The sequence below is a fragment of the Caretta caretta genome, chromosome 1, assembly GCF_965140235.1.
Source record: "Caretta caretta isolate rCarCar2 chromosome 1, rCarCar1.hap1, whole genome shotgun sequence".
Classification (NCBI taxonomy): domain Eukaryota; kingdom Metazoa; phylum Chordata; order Testudines; family Cheloniidae; genus Caretta; species Caretta caretta.
Window position 1 is genome coordinate 111,980,332 of NC_134206.1, and position 24,177 is coordinate 112,004,508.

Genomic DNA, 24,177 nt, shown 5'->3' on the forward strand with positions numbered 1-24,177 from the left:
TCTGGAGGAGGTGGAGAAATGCAGAATTTCCACCAGTTTGTAATTTGACTCAGACACCTCTTGTAAAAATATTTGGAGTGTCTCTGCCATCCTCTGTGCCAAGCCCAAGAACAGTTTAAAGTCATCCTCTATACATGGCGGAGGAGGCATCACCATCTCATCTGATGGTAATGACAAGAAGTGGGCTGAAGAAATGACTTCCTCCTCAACTTTGGCCTCCGGTTCCTCTCTTGCCTGTTCAGGGAGTTCAGAGGTCCTTGAGGCAATGGCTGAAGGAGGGTACTTCCTTGGCTGTGGGTAGGCCACACTAGCAGTGATGGAGGCCTGTTACCTTTGGGCCTGCCAGGGGTCCCAGTACAGCCATTGAGATGGGAAGGGGCTCAGTGATTGGTACCATAGTTGCCCAAACCAGGGAGGCTGCAGGTCAGAGGGGTGATATGCCCAGTGTCCATAATGAAACTGGGCTCCATATGGTGGGTGAGAAGAGTGAGGGAAGCTCGCTCACATTCTGATTCTGACAACCAAAAGAGCAGTGTGTGGCAGGAGGTCATCAGTGAGTCAAGGGCTCTGTGTGAATTTGGTACCGGGCCCCCATTACTGAGCAGAGGAGAGTCCAGTGTGTTGGACACTAAAAGATCCGTCATGCACCGGAAATCTGTCAGCGTGGAGGGCATTGGTACTGGCAGAGGCTGTTGGTGCCAAAGACGCTTGCACCTACAGTGTCGGAGATGCAGATCTGACAGCAGGGTCCGTCACTGCCTGGTGTATCGCCAGCGGTAGTGATGTTGATGACCGCACAGATGGAGCCTTCCCCGGGGCAGATATTCTACGTTTCTCATGTACCCCTGGTATTGATGCTTCTTTCCTTGTGCCCATCGAGTCTTCAGGCATTCCAACTTGCCCTGTCAGTTTGGTAAAGCACATGCCCTGGATACCAGATTTCAGTGGCTTTGGTGCTGTTAGTACTGATTATACTGATTGAGCCGAGGATTGTTTTTCGCTTCATTGGGGCTTGCTATGGGGAGGCACGGACCTTTTCTTAGATGCCTTATGTGAGTGGCTCACAGGTGTCTCTCTGAGTTTACCTCCTTTCAGAGTGGAGGGCTGTGGCGAGGGCTCCCACGAGGACCCCGGAGGTTGAAGGGCTGACTCCACAAGTAGGAGTCTGAGCCTCAGTTTTCTCTCCTTCCTGGATCTGGGCTTCAGTTGCTTACACAGGCCACACTTCTATTTCTCTCCCACCTAGCAGATGCACTGCGAGTGTCTGTCAGTCACTGGGATAGATTCCTTGCAAAGGCTTCCTTTTTGAAGCCCGGAGAGCCAGGCATATCCCTGTGGGGTGAGGGGGATCCCATCACAGGGAGTTGATGAAGTCCCTTTCTTTTCTTCTTTCTTTTTTTAAAGGCAACAGCCAAAATAAAATGTAAACAAAGCAAAGAAAGATAAAAGGGGCTTCAAAAGAAGCTAAAATTAACAATTCTAAGAGAACTAACGACCTGCAAATGGACAGCTCTAGCTCAGCCTCTAGCCAGGGGCAGTTGAGAAGGAACTGAGGAGGGATTGCCTGCCCATGGCTAGCCTTGTTCCCCACCAGCCAGTATGCATGCATGGGTAGGACTACCACCAAAGTTCTCCGATCAACAGCGCAGAGATGCAGATACATGTATAGTGGAGCACCCATACGGACAATACTCGAAGAAGAATCATATGTGCCTGAGGATAGACAGGATGAGGGCTCAATCTAAATTTAGGGTGTCAGATTGTATCTTCAGCCTTTACAAGTAGAGGGCACAAGGTCAAGTGGTTCCCAGACTAGGGAGGCCTTCTCCTTAAGGGCCAAGAGGCCTGTTCAATCAGCTCCCCCCATCCCTTTGCCATAATTAGCTACCTCCCAGAGTAAGGCGGCTGAACTAATTGGAGTCATTTGACAGACTGATAAATATCAGGACCCCATAAAAGGGCAGAGAGAACTCAGTTTGAAGGAAGAACTACAAGAAGCAAGTTGGTCTCCTGTGTAAGACCCTAAAGTAGATTCTGGTAGGACTCCAGGGAAGAAGGGTCAGATCTATATCCCAGAGCATAGAAGAGGGAAAGGTGGCCCAAAGGGGCTGAGGCTGAGAGTCATAAGAAACACCCTGGGAGTCAACACTCTATCCCAGAGCAAAGAGATGTAAAGGGAGCCCAGAAGTTGTTATGAAGAGGAGCTCTGAGCCACATGAATTCCTGGGAGACAGAAAACCTTAGTAAGGGGAAACTGAGCCAGTGTGTTTGCAGCATCATGCTCAGCTAGCGGGGGGGGGGGGGGGTGCTGCGAAGCAGGCATACCTCATGGGACTGCCTCTAGGTACCATTTCACTTTCCCCAGTGAGAGAAATTATAGAGAGGATTCATTTAGGGTCCATTAACAATGTTCCGGATCAGTTCTCATAAAGCAAAGATGCTGAAAAGGAAACTGCTGTCATTCACTGTACTCTCATCTTTTTTTTTTTGGTGTGCGCGCGCAGTGGGAACACAATCTTACAAGCTGTGGGGTTCACCTTACTATTGTGCATTAACACATACAGGAATAGAAAAATATACTTACCAACAAAAATTTATTCCAAAGATCTAAAAATTTAAACCTTCCCGATAAGACTAAATTCCAATATGCAATTGCCATTTCTAAATCTGCAAAAAACAAGACAAAAATCACATATTACAGTGCTTTATACACAGTTTTGATTTTACCCATACATCTCACTATACAAATTTATTGGCCAGTTTTTAAACCTCTTTTTATGATGAATGGTCTTAAGACCCAGTTAAAAAGCTGCCTGCATGTTGAGATGTAGAAGCCTAGGATATGTCTCCATGGTACACAGCGACAAAGATGTATTTGTTAAGTGTAGATCTGGAGTGCTCAACTGTTAAACAGGTCATACTACTGCGTGCGACTTTGCTCAATTTCCTTTAACTTGTAACGAAAGCCTTTTCAAAAACTCACATTTTGAAGTACTGGTTCACTGTGAAGTTATATATTATCAAAGCAGCCTGGTTTGATTACCACTGAAGATAGCAATTCAACAGTAATAATGGCATATGGAACAATGTAGGCATAAAAGGAATCACAATTACATACAGAGAAGGATAAAAGACGGAACAAAACATTGAAGCTATCATTGAGCACGCTAATGTATCTTTACCTATATAGCTAGCACTCAGTGATTATCAGTAATCCTGGCTAAACCCCAGTTTATAAAAAGTATTGATATAGTATCCATCTAGACATGCATAAAGCAATTCACATGAAGAAAATGGTATTGACTTAACATTAATGTTTGGATTTAAATCCACAAAAATCAAGATATTCAGCTTGAAAGATGCTGGATGCCTTGTCTCCTTGCCCATTTTGTGTGTTAGATTGGCATTTCTTAGGGCTTTTAAGAAAAAAAAAAAAAAAAAAAAGCTTTCAGTCATCTGGAGCACAATATTTCTGCAGCAACCCTCATGACAGTATAGCTTTTCTACAAGTCACTTATAACAAGAAGGCCTATGCCCAATATTAAAGACCTATGCCACAATTTATCAAAAGCAACTAATGATTTTGGGTGCCTCACTTTTGGAGTACTCAACTTGAGATACCTTCAAAGTTGGGTATAAATGTTTTAAGGTATTTGGGTACCCAAAAAAGGTGAGGTATCTAAAATAAAAGAACGCTTTTGAAATTCTGGGCTGTGGACTACAGTAGTTAGTTGCTTAAGTGAATCATGGTAAGAATAAAACAAATTTTAATATCATGGATACTAGAGTTCAGAATTTAGCAAAGTAACCACAGTGTTAAATGAGTGATAGTCCTTTGCTTAGTTCACTGGGGGTGGGGGGATGACACATTCAGATGGAACCTGAACAGGGGATTTTTGGATCCCAAAGTAGTTCTGCTTGTTAAGTTAAGAGACATTTCACTAACTTTTATTAGTAGTAGTGCAGTCTTTTCAAATATCTACTGTGAGAGAGATTAGTTTTAATAATGAATTACAGCGTACTTGTCCAGGAGTCCTAGTCCATAAGGAATTATCCAGAAGTTCTGGCTGAAAACATAGGTTTATGACAGACGTGTCACCTTGCCCACACCCCTCTATTCTACAGTATACTTAATCCTTTTCTTTTTGCGGATACAGACTAACACAGCTGCTACTCTGAAATATGCATGTGTGTGTATATTAATAGACAAACAACTGCATTAAAGTTGTGAAGTGAAGCTGTCAGGGTTCCCTCCCCACTCTGAACTCTAGGGTACAGATGTGAGGACCCACATGAAAGACCCCCCTAAGCTTATCTCTACCAGCTTAGGTTAAAAACTTCCCCAAGGCACAAATTCTTCCTTGTCCTTGGAACAGTATCGCTGCCACCACCAAGTGAATTAGAGAAAGATTTAGGAAAAGGACCACTTGGAGTTCCTGTTTCCCCAAAATATCCCCCCAAACCCCTTCACCCCCTTTCCTGGGGAGACTTGAGAGTAAACAAGGTGAGCACAGACCAGGCCCTTGGGTTTTCAGGACACTAAAAACCCATCAGGTTCTTAAAAACAGAACTTTATTATAAAGAAAAAGTAAAAGAAGCACCTCTGTGAAATCAGGATGGAATGTAATTTTACAGGGTAATCAGATTCAAAACACAGAGGAGTCCCCTCTAGGCAAAACTTTAAAGTTACAAAAAAAACCCCACCAGGAATAAACCTCCCTCTTAGCCTCGGGAAAATTCACAAGCTAAAATAAAAGATAATCTAAAGCATTTCCTTCCTATTACTTAAAATTTGTAATTTTAGATGCTTAGTTCAGGTATGGCTTTAGGAGATGTATTTTCCCTGCCCTGGTTCCTTGCTGTCCCGGAGAGAACACAAAGAAACACAGAACAAAAACCTTCCCCCACAAATCTGAAAGTATCTTCTCCTCTTATTGGTCCTTTTGGTCAGGTGCCAACCAAGTTATCTGAGCTTCTTAACCCTTTACAGGTAAAGGAGGGATTTTATGCTATTGTTAGCTGTATGTTTATGACAGAAGCATTAAAAGGTCAGAAATTGACAAAGATAAAGGTGCCCGACCACCTTCATCTCTGTCCTCTTGACTGTATGAATAACAGTTAGATTATATCATCATACACTGTTTTCTGCAAGATTCCTGCCTTGTTCAGTGCAGTAGAAGACTAGTGCTCAACGAATTAAACAGCTGGTTTAGTATTTTTTGCCATCCTTACTGTTATTATCCCCCATTTTCAAACCTGGAACTACTATATTTCCAGATAGAAAAATCTGTGGCAGAGCCCGTATTTCCTACATCTCAGTCCAGTGCTCTGATCACAAAGCTATTCTTCCTCTTCCAGCAGACTCCTCTCATTTGCTACACATCATGCTATGACAATCACTAAAGCTGAGGTGCTATAGACCCAAGGCCCATACACCAAAGAATCCTGCTTAGTTATCTGACATACACAATGAATGAGTACAGGGACCTGTGCGAGGAGGTGGCAGGAGAGAAAGTTTGTCATAAAAAACTATTGTCATACATTCATAAGAGGAGACTAAGTTAAGACTGAGCTGGTTCAGCCTATAACTCTGACTGGCTTTAGAGAAGAAAAAAAAAAAGTCTTGCTAGGTAAGGTGCCTTCTTTTCCCAAGGCATTTTGTTTGCAACATAACATATTGAATATCTTATGTTCTTTAGAGATTAAGGTAACATTTAATAAAACAAAAGTTTTAAAGAAAAAGCATAAACTCTGATAGAGCATTTCCAACCTTTGCCGTGTGATGATCTGGCACTCATCTCCTCATTTTATGGACATGATGGTCCACAATCATGCAATACATGAACTTATTGTAAGAAAAAATATGAATGTGTTTAAAATGCACCAAGACAGACATTTATTTGGAAAGAGTTAACATATAATATAGTCAGAACAAAAATTACATTAGTACATGCAAGGGGATATTATACACAACTATTTTATTCCACTACTCATGTATACTTAATGTTGAATGAATAGAGATGGAAACAGGAAGGAACTAATGTGAACAACATTATAGTTTCAATGATTCATTATGAGTTGACTGGTTTTGGCAATGGTCACTCAGCTCATAATTATGAAATGTTATCCCATCTAACATAGAGAAATCAACCTTCCAACACCACCATATGACATTTTACATTGAAATGCACATTGTAGGAAAGCACTACTTTTATGAGACAAAAGTTTTAAAATATTAAATACACCTATTACGAAGGAAGGGGTGCAAAGGAAGTTAAAAGGACGCAGGGGTAGAAGTTCTTTGTGATTTTATTTATTATAGCATCTATATTTAAATAGAATGTCTCATTTATGAATATGTTTATTGTTAATTAAAGTGAACCTGATTATTTCAAGATTGTATTTAGTTTAATATGGTGAAAATAAAGCTTTGGGGAATGTTAAATGTTATTCTAACATTAATACTATACTTTGAGGGGAATTCTCTGTGTGTATGTGGCAAGCAATCTCTTGCAAAGTAGGCAACAAAAATATAGGACAGGCTTGATATAACAATGTACAATAAGCATACTTCTCATGCAGAAGGTTGAACTACACATTCATATTTCTAAATTCTCTTTTATGTAGTGATTTCTGAGACAGATAGCAAAGAGAAAAATTCATAATGGGTAGTAAAGTTAGCATTAATGATTATCAGGGGTGTTGTATGTAAGACACAGAGGCAGTTGTCCCACTCCACTAGGCACTGGTGATGCCTCAACTGGAGTACTGTATCCAGTTCTGGGCACCACCCATTAGGAAAGATGTGGACAGATTAGAAAAAGAGTCCAGAGGAGAGCAACAAAAATGATAAAAGATTTAGAAACCCTGACCTATCAGGAAAGGTTAAAAAAACTGGGCATATTTAGTCTTGAGAAAAGATGACTGAGAACTCATCACAGTCTTCAAATATGCTAAGGGTTGTTATAAAGAGAATGGTGATTAATTGTTTTCCATGTTCACTGAAGATAGGACAAGAAGTAGCTGGCTTAATCTCCAGCAAGGGAGATTTAGGTTAGATATTAGGAAAATATAAAAAAGGGTAGTTAAACTCTGGAATAGACTTCCAGGTGAGGTTGTATAATCCTCATCATTGGAAGTTTTTAACAACAGTAAGAATAAGCAACTGTCAGGGATGATCTAGGTTTACTTGGCCCTGCCACAGTGCAGGGGGCTGGACTTGATGACTTCTCAAGGTCCCTTCCAGCCCTACATTTCTAAGATTCCTCAGCCCTAACACTGCAAAAATCAAGCTCTCCAAAAGTCATAACATTCCAAAAGTTAAGTTTGTTCCTGCAGTGTTAACTGGTCACATTGCATATCCTATACATTTTATGCTATATAGTAATAATTACATTAAAATTACATTAAGAGAGAACATAGGACTAGAAAATATACTATGCATGGAGAGATCTAAAAAATCAAATTCATGGGGGAGAAATGTAAATCTTAGGACTTTCCTCACTTAAATGTCTGATTTTTCAAACTTAATGTTGCATTAATGCTTTTTTTTTTTTTTTTTTTGGCATTTAATCTACTCTTTCCCCCCCACACCTAAAAAAAAAAAGGTAGAAGTCAGATATGAAGTTATTTGGGAATTTTACATTCTTCCAGCCTCATCAGAGCTTCTAAACTCGATGGACCTAGCTTTCAGTTTAACTGTGCCAGTAAACTAAAGGACTACTAGGCATGATCAGCATTTTTCTTTAATGCACTGAAAAACTCCTTAAAGAAAAACTCCACAGCAAATAAGCAAAATTGGTCATTTACATGCTCATAATTTTAAAACCACTGAAATAACAGCTTTTTTGAAGTCTCAGTGAAACCTACAAGACAAAAGAACTTTGCATTTTATAGTTTCAGATATTTAAAGAAGTTTTTAGTATGCAAAAATTTTTAATCAGAAAATTTGGAAAAAAGTCTTTTCGTACGTGAATAACTCAAAATTGGCTGACCTGATTTTTCTCCTTTGGGCTGAGAATCGAAGCATGGAAAAAACTTCACATCAAAAAGGAATTTATTGGATAAAGTTATGAGCAACTGAAACATGGGGATAGGAATGGAATTTGGAGCTCAACTTCAGTGATAACAGCTGCTACCCATACCTTCAATAATACACATACCATGCATACACTACCTGCTTATGAAGTTAGGCCTAACTCAATATCTCCCTATTTCCTCAAACATGTTTGGCTACTTAAAAAATCCATACCTCCTAATGGAATACAAAGTTGCCAAAAGCTGCAGGGGGAGGTCATACAACCACTACAATGAATTTGGAGTACTCAGAAGTTATGAGACTCCTTAGGTCATGGGTGTTTTATGTCCTGCAAGAGCATTCCCTGTGTGGGCTTAGATTCAGTGTGTAGGTCTTGGGACTATTTACTTTAACATTGTACAGACATAAAAGCATCTTCATAAATAAGATGAAATTACTTTAGGAACCACTTTAGGAAAAGGATAGATAAAAACACAGAAAATATCCTAATGCCACTATACAAATCCATGGTACACCCACCTCTTCCCCGCCCCCATTCCAACCCCTTCCCCGAAGTCCCCACCCAACTCTGCCTCCTCCCTGCTCCCAGGGGGTGCAGGAGGGATGCGGCGGGGGCTCAGGGCAGGGGGTTGGGATGTGGGGTGCAGGAGGGGTTCGGGGTGTGGGCTCTGGGGTGGCGCTGCCTTGCTGCTCGTCCAGGTACCTCCCCCGAAGCTCCCTTTGGCCGCGGTTCCCTATTCCCGGCCAATGGGAGAAGCGGGGGGTGGTGCCTGGAAGCCATTGCAATGCACGGAGCCCCCCCTCCCCCCCGGCTGCAGGGACATTGTGCCGGTCGCTTCAGGGAGCAGCATGGGGCTCACGGGTCCACGGGGGGAAATCCTGCAGGCTGGATCCGGCCCATCGGCTGTAGTTTGCCCACCCCTGGCCTGGAGGTAGGCCGTGGGCGGGCTGCTTGGCAGGCTGCAGGAAATAGCCCTGCGGGCCACATGCGGCCCCCATGCGGGCCGCGTGTTTGAGACCCCTGTTTTACACCATGTTATTTTAGAAATGTCATTTTAAAATACTTAGAAAAAGGAAATTTAACCATTCTTCATGAAGCAGAAGTTAGTTTTAAGCATTACACTTTATGATCTTTTTTATAGACAATTATGAGCATATATCAAGCACATATTAATCATGATCATTAACAGTCCATAGACTTCTGCCCGTTGGTGTCCACTTTCACCTTTCATTCTATACACATGTCCGAAAAGATTTTGATAAACATATAATAAAGACAATTTAATAAATATGCCATTATGTCAATTTATATGGGTTTTCAGATAGACACAACATAAGTAAAAAAAGAAAAACAAGAGTTTGTGTTTTAAATTAAAATTTTCCTAAAAAATATCAATAAATGATCATTAGCCAAGAATAAGATATGTAATTACAAATGCATTTTAATTTCCTTATTGGTCAAAATGTCAAAGACTGCTAAACTAACCTTACTGTTTTTCCCTGCGATCTCTTTCATTTGCCCATTCAATATAAACTCTGTCCAGATCTATCAGTCCTCCATCCAGCTGGTAACTCTTAATACACATCAGCATGTCCAAATGATCTACTTTTAAACGATTCCGTAGTTTGTTTTTTAGAGTGTTCATTAAGCTAAAGCCATGCTCATAGCCTGCACTTGATGCTAGGAATGTTCCTCCAATATCCATCAACTTTGCAAGATCCTGAAACTGTTCGTTCTGGTGAGCAAATGTCACCATATCCAGGAAACTTAAAACTAATTAGCTTTTGATTCTTTCAGCTACTGCAAACTTGAAGTCATTGTACTGACTGACTATAACAATCTGTTCAGCAAGAAAGTCTTTGTATTCTGAACATAGGGATTTCACAGATGATGCTTTAAGAAATCCAACTTCCATATATCGTTCCACATTCTTCCTGTTGAAAATTCTCCCGAAGCTCTGGCATCTCGACAATATACACAAACCATTCTGTTGTCCTCATCATATGAGAATATTTTACGAAGTTTAACAAGCATTACACTATGTGACTTCGGTGTAACTGTCTCTATAGTCTCATGCAGCTATCCAGATTTAAATGAAGTCGCTGTTCTTTTATGCTTTAGACTTCTAGACAGTGACATTTTGGGATTGATTTTTTACCAGATTGGTTCATATAAAATTAATATTTTTATTATATGGCTACTATTTCAATACGCTTAACAGCGTGACTCGACAAAGGGCAAACGAGAGATCATTCATATCAGGGTATCAGAAGTTTATGCATAGCTCCAATCTCGTCCATGCATCTGCGGCAAAAAACGAGGGAAAATGGAGATGTGTTGGTTCCGACGTGATCAACGTTCCATGTTCGAAATGCTGGTGGGCAGGGGTATGATTCACTGCCCTCCTTTCCCCCCCTTGCCAGCTACTAGAATCTGGCTGTGTTGATAGATGGTGGGCGAACAATGTCAAAAGTTGCCCGTAAATGATATTTCAGCCTAGCTCTGATGTAGTATTTCATTTTTTGTGCGTGCGGTGTTTCGCCGTGTGCACACGTGCACAGCTTAGAGGGAACACTGACCACTATATAAATCCATGGTATACCCAACAACTTGAATATTGTGTACAGTTCTGGTCATGTTATCTCAAAAAGATATATTAGAATTGGAAAAAGTACAGAGAACAGCAACAAAAATTATTAGGGCCATGGAACAGCTTTCATGTGAGGAAAGATTAAAAAGACTGGGACTGTTCATCTTAGAAAAGAGGCTAAGGGGGAATATGGTAGAGGTCTGTAAAATCATGAATGGTGTGGAAAAAGTGAATAAGGAAGTGTTATTTACCTCCCTCACATAACACATGAACCAGGGGTCACCCAATGAAATTAACAGGCAGCAGGTTTAAAAACAAACAAAAGGAAGTACTTCATCACAAAATACACAGTCAACTTGTGGAACTCATTGTCAGTGGATATTGTGAAGGCCAAAAGTTTAAGTGGATTCAAAAAAGAATTAGATAAGTTCATGAAGGATAGGTCCATCCAAGCCAACATGATCAGGAATGCAACCCATGCTCTGGGTGTCCCCAAACCTCTGACTACCAGAAGCTAGGCCTGGAAGACAGGGGATGGATCACTCAATAAACTGTCCTATTCTGTTCATTCCCTCTGAAGCCTCTAGCACCTGCCATTGTCAGAAGACACAACACTGGGCTAAACGGATCATTTGTAAGACCTAGTGTTGCCATTCTTATGTTCCTTAGGTTGCTTGTGCAACCTTAACTCAGTCCCCTTCTGCTTATTATTCCTGGAGGAATTCTGCGCCACTGCACATGCGCAGAATTCATGTCCCGCGCAGATTTGTTTGCTTCCCTGCAGAAAAATCACTTTCTGACAGGGAAGCAAAAGGAAACTGCAAGAGCAGTCACACACCACTCCCTAGCTGTGCAGGTACATCGTTTCAGGCACCCAGAGCAGCCGGCGGAGAGGTAAATCACCGCAGGGCTGGGGACACTCCTGCTAGTGGATCCTACGCTGAGCTGGGATCAGCTGCTAATCCTGGCTGGGCTGGAGGCAGAAGAGGATGGGACTTCCTTTTCCCTTGCAAGGAGTGGCTGGGGATGTGTCAGACCCACCCCCAGAAACCTCCCCCAGCTGCAGGAAGCTCAGCATCCTCCTCTGCTTCCTGCCCCCAACGCTCCTCAGCTGCAGGGGGAGGGGTCACTATATGGGGACCCCTGTGCATCTTGACCTCCCATACCCAGACACCCCTGCCAAGCCTCATCCTGTACACCCAGAGCCACCCTAGCCCTCCATACCCAAACCCCACCCCATTGAACCTCAACGCCTGCATCTGGAGCCCCCTGCACCCAGACCTCCTGTCTCTGGACTCCCACTCCTGCACCCAGATCACCACCCTCTAAGCTCCCTGCACTCAAACCCCCACCCTGATGCCCCACCCCCTGGCACCACTCTGAGCCCCTACATCCAGACCCCCACGATACTGACCCCCAATTAGCTGTGCCCAGACCCCCACCCCACCACGCTCCACTCCCCCAGCACCCAGACCCCCCTGCTGAGACCCCCACACGCAGACCCCTCTGCTGAGCCCCAACCACTTTCATCTGAAAGCCCCTGCAAAGTCACATTGCCCCTGCACCTGGAACCTCCCCAACAAGCCTCTGTGCATCTAGATCCCCCCACACCTAGACCCCCGCACTGAGCTGCCTTCAGCCAGATTGTCCCACACAGAACCCTCTCACCCCACACCTGGATCCCCCCACACTGAGCCCCTCCACACTTGGATCCTGCCTGGATGAACCTGCCTGCCCCACTCCTGGTGCAGAGGAGCAAGGCCCCAGGGTGTCTGTGGGGCAGGCCCAGGCCTTGTGCTGTGTCAGGGTTGGGTGCAGCATCACCACTGAGTCCATGTTCCCAGGGTGGGGGGGGGGGGGGGGGGAGAGACTGCAGGGTGATCTCCCACCTTCGTGCAGTCAGTGACCTGTGCTCCCCACTGCCATGCTGGAGCTTCTGCATTTATATACTGACAAATAAAACTTGCAGAATTTTAAAATATTGGGCGCAGAATTTTTTTTTGGGGGGGGGAGGGGGGAAGAATGCCCTCAGGAGTAGCTTGTGCAATATGATTCAATCTTTATTACATGATCACATATTATTTTTACACCTACAAAATAAAGGGCAGCATGGGATTTCCTCAACCTTATCAGAAAATTCTAAAGATGTATTCCCGAGAAGCTACAACTTCATTAAGAAAATGACTATAGCATAGATTTAGCTAGTTTGAGAAAGAAGCAGGGAAGAGGAGAGAATGTTAGCATCTTCATTCTGGACTGTCTTTTCCCTCTACTTCTGAACTTATTCTAGGACTATGAAAGAAAGAGAGTAACAATCATATCATGCAACATATCCCCCTTCACAACACCCTCAACCTCAAAACAGTAGAGTCAGAGAGTGACTCCTATGGCTAAGTGTCATACACGGAAGCATACTGCACCATTCAGTATCCTTACATGTAAAGGGTCTGCACACATAAGAGCCAGAGTACGTCTCCACAGCAAAAAAAAAAAAAAATCCAACCAAAACCCTGCAACAGCAAGTCTCAGAGCCTGGATCAACTAACTTGGGTTCATGGTAGCAGGGAGCTAAAAATAACAGCGTAGACATTAGGTGGACCCAAGACCCTCCTCCCTCACCAGATTTCCGAGTCCAGGATCCAGCCTGAGGCCAAACGTCTACGCTGCTATTTTTAGCCTCGCAGGGTGAGCCTGAGTCAGTTGACCAGGGTCCGAGACTTGCTGCCATGTTTTTCGGGGTTTTTTTTCCCCCCTGCGTAAATGTACCTTAAGCTTGCAAAGTATTCAAACTGTTGGGTGTTAATTTTTTCTTCAAGGTACCCTGGATTGGTCTAATTTGGTCTTTTTCCTCTTGTTCCATGACTATAACTTCATGTGAGATGACATTTCTTTCTCCTACAGCTCAAACAAGAGCTTCACAGCATAGTCACATCTATTTTTTGCTTCAATTAGTCTTTCTGACAAACTGCAGTAAAATCTGGCTCATGTGCCTGTAAAGAAAAGGATTTTCTCAGAATAAGTCAACTGATTATGTGCAAGATGTGATGAGCTATTGAATCCCTCCTTCGCCCTTCCCCTTTTGATTAATCATAATACTTGACTTTAAACTACAAGCTTGCTCATGATGGATGTGGAAAAAAGAACCCTTTGCTCCATCTTCTAGGCAGAAATAAAACTCTGCATATTGCCACGCAAGATTCACCACAAGTATGGTCCACTCCGGAAACCTGTCTGCCAGATTCTCAAAGACTAATAGAAAGATTTACCTAAACAAAAGACCAAAGAAGCAGAACCTGAGGCATTACTAGTATTAGTAAGCCATTCCCTAATTACTGTGACAGAATCTAGTATCAAAGAACTGTGTCCTACACCAGTGCTTCCACAGATTGCCATGCTTTTCAGAATACCAGCAAGAAAAATGTGAAATGGAAGAAAACAGACTGAGGCTATGTCTACAGTGCTTATCTTACAATGGCGCAGCTGTGCTGCTGCAGCTGGGCCGTTGTAAGGTAGCTGCTCTTTGGTGCCCGGAGAAAGCTCTCCTTACGACAAAATAAAACCACCCCGAATGGGTGCAGTAGCTTCATCAGCCAGGAGAGCATTACTTTAAATGTAAGCTGCAGAAGCTATTGGAAGCCTGCATCCCAAGAAAGGGGAAAAAATTCATAGGCAGGAGTTGTAGACCAAGCTGGATGAGCAAGCATCTCAGAGAGGTGATTAAGAAAAAGCAGAAAGCATACAGGGAGTGGAAGATGGGAGGGATCAGCAAGGAAAGCTACCTTACTGAGGTCAGAACATGTAGGGATAAAGTGAGACAGGCTAAAAGTCAAGTAGAGTTGGACCTTGCAAAGGGAATTAAAACCAATAGTAAAAGGTTCTATAGCCATATAAATAAGAAGAAAACAAAGAAAGAAGAAGTGGGACCGCTAAACACTGAGGATGGAGTGGAGGTCAAGGATAATCTAGGCATGGCCCAATATCTAAACAAATAGTTTGCCTCAGTCTTTAATAAGGCTAGAGAGGATCTTAGGGATAATAGTAGGATGACAAATGTGAATGAGGATATGGAGGTAGATATTACCATATCTGAGGTAGAAGCGAAACTCATACAGCTTAATGGGACTAAATCGGGGGGCCCAGATAATTTTCATCCAAGAATATTAAAGGAATTGGCACCCGAAATTGCAAGTCCATTACCAAGAATTTTTAATGAATCTGTAAACTCAGGGGTTGTACCATATGATGGGAGAATTGCTAACATAGTTCCTATTTTTAAGAAAGGGAAAAGAAGTGATCTGGGTAACTACAGGCCTGTTAGTTTGACATCTGTAGTATGCAAGGTCTTGGAAAAAATTTTGAAGGAGAAAGTAGTTAAGGACATTGAAGTCCATGCTAAATGGGACAAAATACAACATGGTTTTACAAAAGGTAGATTGTGCCAAACCAACCTGATCTCCTTCTTTGAGAAAGTAACAGATTTTTTAGACAAAGGAAATGCAGTAGATATAATTTACCTAGATTTCAGTAAGGCATTTGATACCGTGCCACATGGGGAATTATTAGTTAAATTGGAAAAGATGGGGATCAATATGAAAATTGAAAAGTGGATAAGGAATTGGTTAACAGGGAGACTACAGCGGGTCCTACTGAAAGGTGAACTGTCAGGTTGGAGGGAGGTTACCAGTGGAGTTCCTCAGGGATCAGTTTTGGAGCCAATCTTATTTAATCTTTTTATTATTCACCTCAGCACAAAAAGTGGGAGTGTGCTAATAAAGTTAGCGGATGATACAAAGCTGGGAGGTATTGTCAATTTAGAGAGAGACCGGGATATCATACAGGAAGATTTGGCTGACCTTGTAAACTGGAGTAATAGTAATAGGATGAAATTTAATAGTGAGAGGTATAAGGTCATGCATTTAGGGATTAATAACAAGAATTTTAGTTATAAGCTGGAGACGCATCAATTAGAAGTAACGCAGGAGGAGAAGGACCTCGGAGTATTGGTTGATCATAGGGTGACTATGAGCCGCCAATGTGATATGACAGTGAGAAAAGCTAATGCGGTCTTGGGATGCATCAGGCGAGGTATTTCCAGTAGAGATAAGGAGGTTTTAGTACCATTATAAAAGGCACTGGTGAGCTCTCACCTGGAATACTGTGTGCAGTCCTGGTCTCCCACGTTTAAGAAAGATGAATTCAAACTGGAACAGGTACAGAGAAGGGCTACTAGGACAATCCGAGGAATGGAAAACTTGTCTTATGAAAGGAGACTCAAGGAGCTTGGCTTGTTTAGCCTAACTAAAAGAAGGTTGAGGGGAGATATGATTGCTCTCTATAAATATATCAGAGGGATAAATACCAGAGAGGGAGAGGAATTATTTAAGCTCAGTACCAATGTGGACAAGAATAAATGGATATAAACTGGTCATTGGGAAGTTTAGACTTGAAATTAGACAAATGTTTCTAACCATCAGAGGAGTGAAGTTTTGGAATATCATTCCAAGGGAAGCAGTGGGGGCAAAAGACCTATCTGGTTTTAAGATTAGACTCAATAAGTTTATGGAGGAGATGGTATGATGGGATAACATGATTTTGGCAATTAATTGATCTTTAAATATTCATGGTAAATAGGCCCAATGGCCTCTGATGGGATGTTAGATAGGGTGGGATCTGAGTTACTACAAAAAATTCTTTCCTAGGTATCTGGCTGGTGAATCTTGCCCATATGCTTGGGGTTTAGCTGATCGCCATATTAGGGGTTCGGAAGGAATTTTCCTCCAGGGCAGATTAGAAGAGGCCCTGGAGGTTTTTCGCCTTCTGCTGTAGCATGGGGCGCGGGTCACTTGCTGGAGGATTCTCTGCTCCTTGAAGTCTTTAAATCACGATTTGAGGACTTCAATAGCTCAGACATAGGTGAGAGGTTTTTCACAGGAGTGGGTGGGTAAGATTCTGTGGCCTGCGTTGTGCGGGAGGTTGGACTAGATGATCATAATGGTCCCTTCTGACCTTAGTATCTATGAATCTCCCTCTGATGAAGCAATGTACATACCAGTGCTTTTCGTCATTAAAACTTTTGTCATTCAGGGTGTGGTTTTTCACACCCCCAAGTGACAAAAGTTTTAACAAAAGTGCAGTGTAGACATAACCAAAACTCACACACATAAGAGAAATGAACAATCATGGAACTACCCACTTTCAGGACTAAATAAAGAATATATTGCTTCAATTTAGCTTTTCCCTCAATAATTTCTTCACCCACATACAGAACATACTCAGCCTCTTCTCACAAACAACCTCTAAGCTAATTCTCCTATAGGTTTGTAAGGAAGATTGTTATTTCTATTTTTAAATACTTGGGAGGTGCACAGAGTGCCTAGATAGAGCAAGCATTTGTCTTGTTATTCTGGCAAACATTGTAAAAGACAAAGATAGTAGAAAACATATATGCTGTCACTTTTTCAATACTAGTAATTCAAAATCTTGGTCACTAATTGTAGAGAGATGACTCCCACACACACCAATGTTGAAGTAATCTTTCGGAGAGCTGCAGACCCAAACAGTCTACTCAGAGATTACTACTATGGAAGGTAAAGATGCTGCTGCAATTAAAAAGAAGAGCACGTAATACCATCTACTTATGGAGGATGCAACCTCGTTGGAGTCCTCATCCAAAGATGATCTATCTCCTGATCAAGGATACTTCTGAAACACAAACCTGAATGTCCTTCTCACAATCAAAGTTCTCTTGCTCATTCCTGGTAAAGTGGCAGAGTGAAGAAAGGACACCCCCTTGAACCAGGTGTATGGGTGAAGAGATTTTAGCAGAGCCATGAAGACCAATCTGATCACTGTTTCCTGGTGGGTAATGGAGGGACTTCTAGAGGAAATGATTGAAAGTTCCTCCACTCTTCTGAAACATAAACTATCCATAGGAAAATAGTCCTGAGCACAGGCAAACTCTCAAACGTTACTGCTTAGAGCTCAAAAGTAGGATCCATTAGGATGTTCAGGACAAGCTTCAGGTCCAAGGAAGAAAGAGGGGGCCAAGACCTCATTCTGATCCTGGCTGCTGTCTCTATGATCCTGACCATCTTTGGGTATAAACTGACCAAGGAACAATTAAGCCTGTCCCTTTGAACAACTGTGTCATCTAAGAGCTAAGACTCAAACCTTTATTCAGACCGCCCTTGACAAGAGCCAGAAGGCATGAAGCACAGGTGAGATTAACCTCTCTAGTCCTATACCAAGCAAACCTTAAAGATACTCCAAGTTCCAGACTCAGTAACAAGATCATGAGGTGTAGATTAAACATAGGCAGAACTATGGTGAATCCCAAAGTCTGAAAAATCACTCTAAAAAAAGGTCTTGCCAAGTCCTACGGGTAAACTAGACCTTGACAAAACAAATCCCACCTGAAAGGTATAGGAAGCATTCAAATGAAATTTAACAATTCTAAACACCACAGCTGCCAGGTCTAGGCTGGAGCCATTAAGATGGCTATGGCAACCCTTTACAGAAACCTGCCTACAGCTGAGAGAGGGCATCAGCTCTAAGGGCCAAAAAGTCCCTGAAGCTGATATAGTAGTCCCTGATCTTTGCTCTCCCAGGCAATCACCAGGTCTACTTGAGAGTGCTCCATTTCTTGCAGACCTCCTAAAGAAGTTCCATTCTCCAGGGCAAATTTGATAGATTTGGTGTTCAGGTCCCCAGTAATATGAATCAGTGAGAGAGAGATAATGATTTTTTTCCCCCCAGCTCACAGAATGCAGAACTCAGTCATTGTGCCTCTGCTCTGTCTTCCCTACTTCCCTTCAGTGGTCCAAAATATCACATTGACCCACATGTGGGAAAACCTTTACTGCCACTGGGAGAAGGGAGGGATGGGTCCCTCCCCTTTCCCCATGACTCCTTTACATAGAGAAACATCTATAGGTAAAGCCTCTCCAACACCTGCCCCAAGACAGAAGGCTCAAGACTTAGCAAATATACTGAAATCTGAGCCTGAGAAAGTTGGTCTGTTCCCTTATAATCCCAGAAAGAACTTTAAGAGATTCAATTCCCAAAGTACTGACCCCAAAAGGAAATCTTAGGCTCTAGAAGAACGACCTGGGTGTTGTCTTTTATGGATCAGTTATACGTCTTATGAAGAGTATGTTACGTGGGTGAAGTAGATGCTAGTTCAGCCCCATTTTAGGCAGAGGACGACTTTGGTGTCTGCCTCTAAGAAAGACAGGAACACTGCACTGCTACACAGGTAGTAGTGTTTTCTTGAATTTGGGTGGCATAGTATACTTCTCCTTAGTGACCAGGAAAAAAAAAAAATAGCACCTGTTGTACCAAAAGGGAAATAAGCTCCCTTCATGTACAGTATCTTCACCTGAACCAAAACCTCTACAGTTTAATTAAATAGAAGTTATGGGATTGATGTAGAATTTTCTGAGTGAGGTTCTTTGGCTTGTGTTATGCAGGAGGTCAGACTAGATCATAATGGTCTCTTCTTGCAACGTGGGCTACAACAGTGCCATGAAAACACCTGTTCTCACTTTCAGGTGACATTGTAAACAAGAAGTGGGCAGCATTATCTCCTGCAAATGTAAACAAACTTGTTTGTCTGAGCGATTTGGCTGACCAAGAAGTAGAACTGAGTGGACTTGCAAGCTCTAAAATTTTACATTGTTTTATTTTTGAATGCAGTATTTTTGTACATAATTCTATATTTGTAAGTTCAACTTTCATGATAAAGAGATTGAATTACAGTACTTGTAAAAAGAAAAGGAGTACTTGTGGCACCTTAGAGACTAACCAATTTATTTGAGCATAAGCTTTCGTGAGCTACAGCTCACTTCATCGGATGCATACTGTGGAAAGTGTAGAAGATCTTTTTATATACACACAAAGCATGAAAAAATACCTACTCCCACCCCACTCTCCTGCTGGTAATAGCTTATCTAAAGTGATCACTCTCCTTACAAATACACACAAAGCATGAAAAAATACCTCCTCCCACCCCACTCTCCTGCTGGTAATAGCTTATCTAAAGTGATCACTCTCCTTACACATTTTTTCATGCTTTGTGTGTACATAAAAAGATCTTCTACGCTTTCCACAATATGCATCCGATGAAGTGAGCTGTAGCTCACGAAAGCTTATGCTCAAATAAATTGGTTAGTCTCTAAGGTGCCACAAGTACTCCTTTTCTTTTTGCGAATACAGACTAACACGGCTGTTACTCTGAAACCTTACAGTACTTGTATTAGGTGAATTGAAAAATACAATTTTTTTTTTTACAGTGCAAATGCTTGTAATCAAAAATAAATATAAAGTGAGCACTATACACTTTGTATTCTGTGTTGTAATTGAAATCAATATATTTGAAAATGTAGAAGACATCCAAAATATTGAAATAAATGGTATTCTATTATTGTTTAACAGTGTGATTAATTGCAATTAATTTTTTTAATCGCTTGACAGCCCTATTTATAAGCATACTATCCACTCCATTATAGAAGTCATTAGTGGAAGTGTTGAAAAGTATCAGGACAGACCCTTGAGGGACCCCACTAGATATGCCTTCCCAGTTTAACACCAAACCATTGAAAATTACTCTGAGTATGGTCTTTCAACTGGGTATGCTCCCACCTTAGAGTAATTTAATCTATAACATATTTCCCTAGTTCGCTTATCAGAATGTAATGTGAGACTGTGTCAATGCCTTACTAAAAATCAAGATATTTCACATTCATTGCTTCCCCCCATCCACTAGGCCAGTGACCCTGTGCAAGAAGGAAATTAGGTTGGTTAGGCATAATTTGTTCCTGACAAATCCATATTGGCTATTGATCATACCCTACTGTCCTCTAGGTATAGTAAACAGCCAGTTTGTAAAATTTGTTTCAGTATCTTTCCAGGTATCAAAGTTAGGCTGACTAGTTTATAACTCCTCGGGTCTTCTTTATTCCTCTTTTTAAAGATAGGTACTGTATTTGCCCTTCTTCAGTCCTCCAGGACCTCACCTGTCCTCCATGACTTCTTGAAGATAATTGCTAATGGTTCTGAAATTGCTTCAGCTAGTTTCTTGGGTACCCTATGATGAATCTCATCAGGCCCTGGGTTCTTGAATACAGCCAGTTTATCTAAATATTCCTTAATCTATTCTTTCACTCAATGTTAATTGTGTTAAATATCTGGTCACAATTAACCTTTTCAGTGAGGACAGAAGCAAAAATAGATGTTAAACATCTCAGCCTTCTTGATGTTATCCATTATTAGCCCACATTTCCCGGTAAGTAGTGGACCTACACTTTCCTTTGTCTTTCTCTTGCTCCTAATGTATTTATAGACCCTCTTCTTATTGCTTTTTATGTCCCTTGCTAGGTGTTACTCATTTTGTGCTTTAGCCTTTCTGATTTTGTCCCTACACACTTATGCTATTGTTTTGTATTCATCCATACAATTTGTCCATGTTTCCATTTTTGTAGGATTACTTTTTGATTTGCAAGTCATTAAAGAGCTCCTGATAGGAAAAATAGTAAGAGATCATTATGGCTCTGTCTTTCCTTCCCATCAGGATAGTTTGCCGCTGTGCCTTTAAAACTGCCAGCTCTACAGAACAGAGTAGCTGAGTCCCCACTACATTATAAGCTCTCGAGTCAGCAGCACTCAAGCTTCAACTCTGATGGGCCAGCTATCTGAATTTAAAGAACCACTTAACTTGAACTCAAGACTTGTATGCATACAGGGGAATAAAATTAGGGGCAACACTCAAGCTACAACTCGAGCTAACACTGCAGCGAAGACAAGCTATAAGAATTTCCCCAAGGCATAACAGACTAACAGAAAAAGCAATTTGCAAACTAGCCTGACTCTTGAAGATTACTGCTTGTCTGAAGCACTTGGCATCATGGAATTCACTGACTTTCATAAAGACATAAAAGTGTGCATTCTAATATACATGCTGATTCTGGACTTCCTCCCAATTAAACCAACAGTGGACCAAGTTCAGACCTGTTGAAAGTGGGTGTATCTCCACTAAAATCAAAAGAATTACACCTGCTTAAATCTGCCTGAATTGATCCTTTTCTTAAAAATACTAAAAAGTTAATTTTCCAAAGGCTGAAAAACCTACCAGCTTTCAAAAAACCCAACACTACCCAATTCAAGTAATATCAACCATTACTAGAATTGTTAAAGCTCCCAAGACCTCAAGTTAGCAATAATATAGTCATCAGTTTCTAGAGTCCTCTTTAGATTAATTTTTATTTCTGCTCTTCTAAGCTTTGTCACATAAGTATTTCAAGACATTCGGGTGTTCCTTACCAAAAATACCATTTTTCAGGATAGAGAGATACCATACACCTATGGGATTATCCAGGGTCAGTAGCTAACTCCTTTCTCCTCAGACCAGATAAATTGGGGTATGAGAAAACTGCTCAATTCCTTTTTTCTTTTGTGCCACATACACAAGTATATCCATTGCTGTAATTCTGATTGTGGTGACTTTCCTATTTCTTGGTACAGATTTAGGTAAACGTCTTCTGTAATATATATTAAATATATTGGTTCCTCTTTTGCATTTAAGCCAACTGAAACAGCAATATACTCTTTCTTTAGGTATTCCAAGAAGTCAGATATTATGCAAACTAAACTTATGTTTGATAAGTTTTGCTCTGTCTCAAAGCACTACGATTTTTAATAAATGGTGTGCAAGACTTCATGCATTTTAGAACATTAACCTTTAACTGTTGATCTCTAGCTCTAGTAAAAGTCACATACCAATGTTTTACTCTTTGTCAATTTTAAAGTGGACTGATTCAAGTTGCTTAGGAGCCCTCACGATATGATGTTGGCTGCAGGGCTTTGCCAAACACTTAAGCTGCATGATGGTATCTGGTCTGTATGACAGTAGCACATGGCATGAAAAAAATATCTGGTAAGAGGGACAATACCTAAAGGAAAATAAAGCTGATAAAACGCATCATAGTTGAATAAAACCTCCAAAGCCAGTGGGGAAGGCAAGAACCATACACTCAAAGTAAAACCAAGGAAAAAATGAACAAACCCCTCAGCCAAGATTCTCTGAAACAGTTTTTGCTCCTATTCTTGTCCATCTTCACTCTCCTTCCCCTCAAGCTATTTTTACTACGAAAAAATGTCTGTTAACATCCACGCCAATTTCAAAGTGATACACAATTAAAATGGCCGGAATAAGTGATTACTTTCTCCCAAATACTGTGCATATAGCAAAAGAGAATGATGACAATATTGTTAAATTGATGACAATACAATAAATGTTTTATTAGCCCTCATGTTATCTGTTTTTTTCCAAGCTGTTGTCTGTTCCATGGATAAATTCCTTTGGTATGTGTTGGACAAAGACTTATGAATTTATTTAATACCAAAGATTTGATACTTTTAGATTTATCTACTTATAAATTTGGTAAACACCCTTGACTTCACAAAAGTCATAATGAAACAGCAGGTGAGAAAAGGTATCTTTACAGTACTGCATCAGGCAGTGAGTAAAGAATACCAGTTGTTATTCTGACAGCAACAGCAAGGTATGGGTTGGGATGAACTCTCAGACAGAGTCTCATTAAGAGAACAGTAAAAAAAACCTGATACTGTATGCTGATATCTACCTACTAATTTGGAGCTGATCCTACAATGTTTTATGCCAAATTGGATCAAAATAAAATGTAATACCAAAGCAGGCCTACTTTAGTGTCAGCCTACAATTTTCACCTTTGTGTAAAGTTTTTGTTCAGAATAGTGGGGTTTCCAAGGTTTTGCCTCCACTCTGGAATTAATAATGCAGCAAAAGTTTAGTTAGTGCTGAACAAACCAAGGAAGACAATGTGGTATTCACACCAGGGCAGCTTACAGTCTAAGTATCACCTTTAATACTAGTTATAGGCTTGCGTTAATTTTTCTAAGGACCTTCTTGCCCTGTGCACTTCTACATTGAATTTATTTAAATTCATAGAGTAGATAGGATGTCAAACGTGGTAGGAAACCTAGTTAACTTACCTCACCCAAGGCAGTACTAAAGAAAAGATTAAATGGGGGAGGGGGGAGGCAAAGAAATCTTTAAGTGAACTTTACTATAGTTATCATTTGCAATTTGTGACTAGTATATTATTGAAAGCACATGAATCAAGCTTGTTGTTTTACCCTTCTCTTCTTGGTTTTTATACTCACCTAAACCTTTTTGTCCAGGGTTTTTAGCAAAGGTAAAGGTAAACTGATAAAAATCTTTGAACTTTATTGGATCCTTTAGCTCTTGTTCCAATCTTGGCAATAGAGCTTTTAGCTTGTCTGTGGTGTCACACCTGCCGCAGAAGAGATGACAATATTTGTATATAAACCAAACATAAACCATTTTAGAAAAGAAGCTTACAAATATTTATTATAAACACACAAATGAGTAACATTTTTGTAAGATTCAACTACAAAGTATCACTTTGGTTTACTTTACTAAACATTTAAAAGCCCTAAGCCGAAACAAGGGGTAATATTATACACAAGCACCAAAAGTATACAGATTGAATA

General features: G+C 41.0%; 1 protein-coding gene across 3 annotated transcripts in view; it reads right to left on the reverse strand.

The window, feature by feature from the left end:
* Positions 1-24,177, reverse strand: part of DCUN1D2 (defective in cullin neddylation 1 domain containing 2) — a 58,169-nt gene that overhangs the window by 16,205 nt on the left and 17,787 nt on the right. For 2 of the 3 annotated variants that reach the window (XM_075129975.1, XM_048855988.2), the window contains exons 4-5: positions 23,827-23,957; positions 2,585-2,667 (exon numbers count right to left, since the gene is read on the reverse strand). In XM_075129975.1, the coding sequence (XP_074986076.1) occupies positions 2,585-2,667; positions 23,827-23,957 (214 nt within the window). Of the gene's footprint in view, positions 1-2,325; positions 2,441-2,584; positions 2,668-23,826; positions 23,958-24,177 lie in introns of all 3 variants that reach the window. The other variant, XR_007357450.2, reaches the window with a different exon arrangement.